We start from the raw sequence: 9182 nt of genomic DNA, 5'->3' as shown, positions 1-9182 counted from the left end.
TGCCGAGTGTAGGCTTGCGGAAGCCCCACGCCCAGGTATGATTGGGATTGCCGTAACCGTCGGATTGGGTGGACATTGGGTTGGGCGGTCCAGATTTTCGGATGCATGAGTAAAATGTTGGGCGCATCGCTTCTGCTGCGTGTGGAGATAGCGGGCTTATCTTGAACGGCTGGGAGGTGGCTGAGCTGGACCAACATGACACCGGACCATCTCAGCCGTCCAAAAAAAAATCATAGGTCTGCATGAGCTATATGTCATGATTGGGAGATAGATAAAAAACAAACAAACAAACAAAAATCTCATACCAGGCTCTAATTGTACGGTTACGAGTATGAATGGGCCATGTCCCTTGATGCCTTTGTTTCGTGACTAGAATCAAAAACAAAATAGAATTTAAATACTAAAAAAAAGTTTGAATTAGATTTGAAAGGATTCTAGTATATTTTTATTTTCTTTTAAAACTGAAATCGGAATGAGACTCTCTCTAACCAAACGGCTTAAATAAGAGTTACTTATTTCTATTTTCATTCCCAAGCCCAATTTTTTCCAACCAAACATATCTCTAAATGGAAAAGAAAAAAATTACCACATGCTCTCTCACCCAGGCACCATGTTTACAAGAAAACTTTGTCTTGTTCAGCAAAAGATCGGATAGCTCAAGGGATCACAAGAAACCTTCACATCAAGTCCATCCAAATACTCACATCATTAAATTCCATTTGATTCAAGGCCTCAACTACCTAGTGAAGAATATCTTGAAACTTGGTTTCTTAGAGTTGCGTTCATCTCACTTCCAGGCAGGCTAAAGCATCCATGGCAAAGATATTTTTACTTGTCAATATAACTGCTGCATAATCTTCTCTCGATGATTTCAGTACATGACAAGATCAGAGAAGTGCAGCATTAAATTTATTACACCAAAACTACAACCATATGTTCATGCTTCCATGGAGACAAAATGACATTAAAAAATTGGCTACATATACTTTTCTAGGCTTAGCGAGGGTTCAACCCCATCTCTTCCCTGGTCTTGCTTACAAACAGATCCCTGGACTTGATTATACCAGGTAAGCACCCAATGACTGTTGCGAATGGCAGCTGCGCCACTGCTTCTTTCCTTCCTAGCGACACAATTGCAATAGCAGAAGAAGGCTTGTAAGTGGCCAGCTTGTTCTCACCAGCTCCCTTGATCAACTGCTTCAAGTTCTTGACAACCACCGTGGCATGCTTCTGTGCAAGGAATCCTTGTTTGATTTCCTGCCCATAAAAGAAAATTCAAATCAGATGGAATTACAGGAAATGAAAAACACTTGTTCATGGTTTCCTAAAGGCAAAGTTTGCAAGATCGGGGATTAAAAATGCAGTGTAAATTCTCTTAGCATCTTACCTCGATCGACTATGGATAAACAGAAAATAAGTGAGATTAATCAGTGGTGAATGATATGATGGTTGTTAGACTGTAGATATGCTGAGACACCATGTTCAGTGCCCCTGTTTGGTCAACAAAAATTAATAATTTTGTTAGCAATGCAGATGATATGCAATCTGAGAGTCATTGCCTTGAAAGAGTTTAGATCTTGGATTTATGTATCTTTAATGGGCTTGACTTGCAATAACTGTTATACGTTCAAGCATTAGAAAAAAGTATGACAGGGTAATTTGGTCTATCTGCGCCATTCTATGTACTTATTGTGCAGGGGCCATGTATTGCAGAGGGTAAGATCAATGATTTTCTCCCAGATAAACAAAGCCTTGATCCATAGAGGGTTTTCTGGGATCCACAAAAGGAAAGACACAAATTAAGCTGAAGGCAACATATAAATACACTAAACTTAAACATCCATTTCATTGTAAGATGCAACTCCTGTTTGGGAACTAGACAACAATTGATGAAAGCGAACTTTATGATATGACAACCCTCTCAGTTTTTTATTTTTTTTTGACTGAGCCCTCTCAGTTTTGTTGTATAACAAAATCCAAAAGGCATAATCTTTAACAGGTAGGTATATTACAAAGACAAAGTATCATTAGGTTTGAAAATGTATTATATAAAATAGATGTGAGGTTTTACGTGCTTTTTATAGAAAAAAATTAATTCTTGTTTTATGAACTAAAAAGAACATAAATGAAGGAAAAAGCAACTCATTCTCACAATGAATGCAATCATGATTTTCATATCAAGCAACTTTGAAAGTGCAGATGATTCTATTAGCGATAATAAGATATGTTTAGCACAAGAGATAACTGAAAAGCCAGACTTACAGGAACATCAGCGATGTCTCCGATAGCAAATATATTCTCACGGCCTCTGACTCTCAGGTTTTCATCAACCAACAGTCTTCCCTTCTGGTCCAAGCTATCCTCTAATACAGACTCCTTCAGCCATGATGAACCCAGTGGCTTTGCCACACAAACAAAATGGCAATCAGCTGTGATCTTTTCTCCAGCAGATGTTGTGTACACTCCATCTGCCTCTGATATCGAGTCTAAATCAATTGACTGCCCTAAAAGCACTTCTACATTCTTCGATGTCAACCAGTCCATTGCCTTATTGGAAGCTTTCAGTCCTATGAATTCCAGCAACCTTGATCCTTTATGGACCAGAGTCACCTTCTTCTCTGGATAGTCAACTGCAATTTCTCCAGCAAGTTCAACACCAGTTGGACCACCGCCGATGATTAGAACAGAACGTGAAGATTTAATCTTCTGGCTATCTAAATATGGAAAATGTCATACTCATCAATAAGATAAGTGAGATTAATCATCTTTCCTACAAATGTTGGGCTAGAGTATGCATTCTACAGTAATGTCACAATATAATAACTTGGGTGAAGTCTGATGGAAGTCAATTCCAACAAGATTGTGCATGATCAAGATTAAAAGAAAAACTAAATGGTATATGAGATTGTCAGTTTTTCTTTTCTTTTCTTTTTTTAACCTTAAGATAGAGAAGTTGCGGTGTTGCTAGGAGTACTTGCTAAGGTGCAAGTGCAAGAGACAAATGACTAGATATGGCTGGATGGAGTCTTATTATAAATGACATTCTACAGTAATGTCACAATATAATAACTTGGGTGAAGTCTGATGGAAGTCAATTCCAACAAGATTGTGCATGATCAAGATTAAAAGAAGAACTAAATGGTATATGAGATTGTCAGTTTTTTTTTTTTTTTTAACTTTAAGATAGAGAAGTTGCAGTGTTGCTAGGAGGACTTGCTAAGGTGCAAGCGCAAGAGATAAATGACTAGATATGGCTGGATGGAGTCTTAAGTGCGACTGGGCGAGTACTTAGTAATGTCATGGGCTACCTTTATTTTAGAGTACTTGGTAATGTCATGGGTTAGCTTTATTTTTGGACTTTCTATTGTCTGAGATTTAAACATGTAAACAAGGTATGAAGTTTAATCAACCCCTGTATGGTGACAACGTTGGGGCAAACAATATTAGGGTTATACTCTTGGAAAATGTGGCAAGACAAATATCAACCTTTGAGCTATTATAATGCTTGCCATTAAGATGAGAAAATGTGGACTGCTTCTTGGTTCTTTGTTATCAGATTTCTTCAAGTGTACAGAGTAGCTTGAAAACATCAACTGCTACAAATCTAATCAGCCACATTTGTTCTCTTGATTCCTCTTCCTAACAAACAACTCCTTTGGCCTCAGGATTTGCCACATGCAGAATCAACAGAAAGTGAATCTAGTCGTTGCTAGTTTCAACTAGTCATTTTTTGGTTGGCTGCAACCATATTAAAAATACTCATTTTATTTTTCTGCATTAAAGGCTTGAAATGTTTGAAGGTATTAAGTAATTGGTTAAAGATGTGCAAATGGATTTGACATGAGTAATATAAATTTCAACAACACACTGAATGAAATAAAAGTTAAAAGGCTAACAGGTAATTAGCAGTAACTAACATCCCATCAGATATAATTCATCCTATAACTTGCATCACATAACAGAAGCCCTGGTAATTAGTGACTATATAGCACATGTATAATGAATGCAAACAGAAATACATACAGTTGAACAGAGAGAGAAAATGGATAAATAAATGGAGACTAGGGTTTAATACAGTTAGGTTTATTCAAGAATAAGAAAATGATATTCCCAGCACAAAAATTTCGCAGTCATCCCAGATTAAATAGTGATACTCAGCTTAAATAAAACAAGGTAGATGCCACCAATTATATCTAACTGATAATTGGGAAAAATTAAAATCGCATGAACGAATTATTCGCGATGACTTTGAGATAAAGCATATACTATAAAAATGCTTCATCCAGCTATCTGCAACCAAATCCCAGGCATTAGCAATTTTGCTTAGTTGATTCACAGTTAAACACGAGCATAATAGGCTATCTCTATTTATATTGGGAAAAAATATAACTGGTCAATAGTAGTTAATACTGATAAAGGAAAAGTTAAAAAATAAGAGCCTTTGAAGTTTCCTCATGATGAGAAATAATGCAAAAAGTAGTTCTTCGGCAAACAGAACCAAAATATAACAATGTAAAGCATGGCCCATGTAAAATGAAATACCCAATCAGGAGTGTCCTCATAGACAATATTGAATATATAGAAGAACGTTAGGAAAGTGCTCCTTCTACATGCCTTGTTGAAACTGTTCAAGCCTGTCCTTTCGGTTTCTCGGAGTAGAATCTGCATGACCGGCAGCTATGACAAGATAATCATATGCAATGGAATGGCCATTTGCTGTCAAGACCTTTGCTTCAGTAACATTGACTGCAGAGGATGTAATAATTCTCCCGTTGGTAAGGTAATCAGTGTGGTTAATTACTGATCTCTCTGCAAATGATGGCTCAACCATCGATCTCAGTTGTGCCCAGGTGATCTCAAAATATTCCTTCCTAATCAAAAGGACAAAAGTACATTAAAAAAATGAAAACTGAACAAACTAATACTAAATTAGTTGAATATGATACCTCTAAGATTATACCCTTCACAAGTAAGAAACAGCAGACTCGAGAAAAAGAAATGGCATCTCACAGGCATATCAGTTTTAACTTAAGGCATCAGCATTTTTGAAAATACATGCAAATGATAACATGGCACAACATTGTATTTGCATTCACCAGTTATGATAGCATCCACATCTTGCATTGGACTTTAGAATTCCTAAGAAAGCAGTATCACAAAGAGAACATTATGTGCAACAATCGGTGCACAGCCTTAAATTTGTCATGGCACATCAATCTCTTTTAGTTACCGCCTTTAGTTTTCATCATTTATCATATGTCTACAAGTCCACAATACCATCTAGCATTTTAGTTTAAATGATAAAACATGTACAACAATAGATCAGTATAATCTTAATTCAGGCAATATTAGATATGAGGAAAAAAGGAGTGTGTCTCCAGTCCATCAACCCTGCTTTCACCTTATTGAAATCAATATTTTTATCACTCCACCAGTTAAATCCGAGCTAGCAAAGGTGACATACTTGAAGAATTCCTGGACCCTTTGCACTTTAACTACATAATCACCTGCTCCCATATTCTCACTAAAAATCACAGCAGTTCTCTTTGACATTTCAATTGTTTGTTCCACAGATATTTGCTTAATAATTATATATATATATATATATATATATATATATATATATATATATATATATATATATATATATATATATATATATATATATATATATATACTCAACCCTTTCTTAGCCACATCAACCACATTTTCATCTACAAGTAATAGACACAGAGGAGCGGCCACCACTTAACATATCAGTAACTAGTGCTCATAAAACAGGTGTATAAAGCAGTCCAAACTAAATTCATAAATAACATTGAATACAAATTCACCAATTTTCACAGAGAAGGCTTCCAAATTCCATTTGCTTTCCCCTTACACCCGTATCAAGGTCAGCATATTTATCAACCTTCTATCCTTTGTTTTAACTCGGAGAGTGAGTATGTGGGAGGGAAAAGGTGAACAAGAGATTTTTAGCACAGAAGAAAAAACCTCATGCCCCAATCACAAGCTGCTACATCATATACTACAATTTTTCTCACTAAAATCGTCAAAAGCCAATCTATTGTCGGATTCATCTCCATCAAAACCCTAGAATAAATAGAGTAAATATCGATTCTCAACCAGTCTAACAGCTAAAACGTAAATCAAACCCCAGTTCCCCCATAAAAACGATGTTTTTCCAATTAACACGACCCAATCTGTACCCAGATTTCCCCAAATCGAACACCGCAAGGAAAACGCAACCGAAATCATGAAGAAATCCATCAGATTGATTGTTCGAGGAAGAGAAAGGAAAGGAAATGAATCGTACGGGTCGATGAGGACAACATCGGCGTGGAACTGCATGTTCTTGGCGACGAGCGCACCGGCGACTCCTCCGCCCACCACCACCACCCTGTTGTTCATCCTCGAGCTCCCCTCTCCTCCTCCTCCTCCTGCCATGGCGATGGGGGCTATTCCGGGAATCCCTGGCCTCGAGCGTTCGCATTTAAAGTCTTGGGGTACAAATGGGTCCGGTCGAATCGGATTCTTATTTTTTAAAAAATTTAACGTCAGGAGATCCGTATGATTTACAGATTTAAATTTATTAAATAAATAAATTTATTTTGTGCTATAATAAATTTATTTTGATGCTAAATAAAATATATATATATATTATTTTTTTAAAAAAATTTATTAATTATAATTATAGATTTATTTGCTTAGTTAGGTGATATATTACTAACAATCCAAAGAAGTGCTTCTTTATTTTCTTTTTAGTAATATATAATTCAGTAAATCATTCTAAAAAGATAATAATTTGTTTAATTTTCAAGAAGTTTATCGTACCTCCATTTAGACTGCTCAGGAAGTAATTTCCACATCTCATTCAAACGAAAAATTCGAAAATTAGTTAATCCATAATATATAATTCATTGAATTGATATTTTAGATCCCAATTATAATAATTATTTTGCTAGCACAAAATTAGTAATCTATTATTCTAATAAAGTAATAAATCAATTCTAATTTATATAATTCATTGAATTAACATTTTAGGTCTCAATTACAATAACTGATTTGTTAGCACAAAATTAGTAATATATTAATTTAATAAGGCAATAAATCAATTCTAATTTATATAAATTATTGAATTGACATTTTAGATATCAATTATAATAATTGTTTTGCTAGTACAAAATTAGTAATCTATTATTCTAATAAGGTAATAAATCAATTCTAATTTATATAATTTATTGAATTAATATTTTAGATCTCAATTACAATAACTGATTTGCTAACACAAAATTAGTAATATATTAATCTAATAAGACAATAAATCAATTCTAATTTATATAAATTATTGAATTGACATTTTAAATCTCAATTACAATAATTATTTTGGTAGCACAAAATTAGTAATCTATTATTCTAATAAGATAATATATTAATTTTAATTTATATAATTTATTAAATTAACATTTTAGATCTCAATTATAATAACTGATTTGCTAGCACAAAATTAGTAATTTATTATTCTAATAAGGCAATAAATCAATTCTAATTTATATAATTTATTGAATTGATATTTTAGATCTCAATTATAATAATTGATTTGCTAGCACAAAATTAGTAATCTATTATTCTAATAAGGCAATAAATTAATTCGAATTTATATAATTCATTGAATTGACATTTTATATCTCAATTACAGTAATTGTTTTGCTAGCACAAAATTAGTAATCTATTATTCTAATAAGGTAATGAATCAATTCTAATTTATATAATTCGTTGAATTGATATTTTAGATCTCAATTACAATAATTGATTTGCTAGCACAAAATTAGTAATCTATTATTCTAATAAGGTAATAAATCAATTCTAATTTATATAATTAATTGAATTGATATTTTAGATCTCAATTACAATAATTGATTTGCTAGCATAAAATTAGTAATCTATTATTCTAATAAGACAATAAATCAATTCTAATTTATATAATTTATTGAATTAATATTTTAGATCTCAATTACAATAATTAATTTGCTAGCACAAAATTAGTAATCAATTATTCTAATAAGGTAATAAATTAGATAATTCATTGATTTGATATATTAGATCTCAATTACAATAATTGTTTTGCTAGCACTAAATTAGTAATCAATTATTACTAATTTGAAAAATTCAAACAAAAAATTGCATGATACTAAACCTAGCGCTTGTAGACCTTCCTGTAGATGAGTCACCTTTACCACATGTTTCCTTACATTGTGATTATAAATCTACAATAGATAAGTGCAATCAAGAAAATGCCAATGTAAGAATGAACCGGCACTTAAAAGTGCATCATAAATTATTAAGATTTAAATTGAAAAATAACGTTATAGCTTTGAATTTTGTAAAATCAGAAAATAATTTGGTTAATCAGCTTACAAAAGATTTGTCTATAATAGTAGTTCTAAAGTCATCGAGAGGGATGAGGCTTAGCCCATAAAGATAGATCACCACGGTGGAAATCCAACCTTAAAAGATTCAATGGGTATAAACAAATCAGAGTGTGACTAAAAGGAACACTGTTTTATGTTTTCCTCATCCCTATGGTGCTAGTGCTCATAAAAGCAAGCGATAGGATAAGTTCCTTTGTATAACTCTTAATGAGTTCGAGACCTAAGAGGCAGGAGCTTGCTTACTAACTTCCTTATTAAGACTCACCTATATGTGCAGTCGTGAGGCCGCGATTATAGAAAATGGGTGATTTCCTAAAAAGCACATGAAAGATACCTGTGCATGGCCATATTAACGCAACCTGCTTAGAACCCAGATCGGGCTATATTATGTGTGCCGTTGATTTAATCTGAGCCATGGACCGAGGTTCAAGGTTAAGACCACCTTGGCTCCACAGATGTAATCAATTGTTACTAAGTGAAGGTTCAAACCGAAAGGTACCTACACCTATTATATAATATAAGATATCCAGCATTTTATTTAATTTTAAAATTATTTAAAAAATTAATTTTTTGTGGAGGATTGTTGGAAAAATTTAAATGCACATGCAGCCCGAGACACGAGTCTCGACCGCGTGCACGCTTGCCATTTGCGAAACGCTCACTGGGGCCTCCGTGAATTAATCACGGATGGGCCGCGTTCGCATTCTGTGGACGTGTGCCCGCTGGCCAGCCACGCGTTGGCCACGTCCG

At 33.9% G+C, this 9182-nt stretch overlaps 1 protein-coding gene across 1 annotated transcript; it reads right to left on the bottom strand.

Annotated features, from left to right (window-relative positions):
- Positions 1 to 810: 810 nt before the first annotated feature.
- LOC103721521 (ferroptosis suppressor protein 1-like) lies at positions 811 to 6511 on the bottom strand. Its single transcript, XM_008811772.4, has 4 exons — positions 6317 to 6511; positions 4615 to 4871; positions 2263 to 2714; positions 811 to 1257 (listed from the first exon to the last, which is right to left on the bottom strand). The coding sequence occupies exons 1-4, from the start codon at positions 6445 to 6447 to the stop codon at positions 997 to 999; spliced, it is 1101 nt and encodes a 366-aa protein (XP_008809994.2). The 5' UTR covers positions 6448 to 6511; the 3' UTR covers positions 811 to 996.
- Between the last annotated feature and the right edge of the window lie 2671 nt (positions 6512 to 9182).

Source organism: Phoenix dactylifera, chromosome 7 (assembly GCF_009389715.1).
Source record: "Phoenix dactylifera cultivar Barhee BC4 chromosome 7, palm_55x_up_171113_PBpolish2nd_filt_p, whole genome shotgun sequence".
Taxonomy (NCBI): Eukaryota; Viridiplantae; Streptophyta; class Magnoliopsida; order Arecales; family Arecaceae; genus Phoenix; species Phoenix dactylifera.
This window is presented reverse-complemented; position numbering and strand designations above follow the sequence as displayed.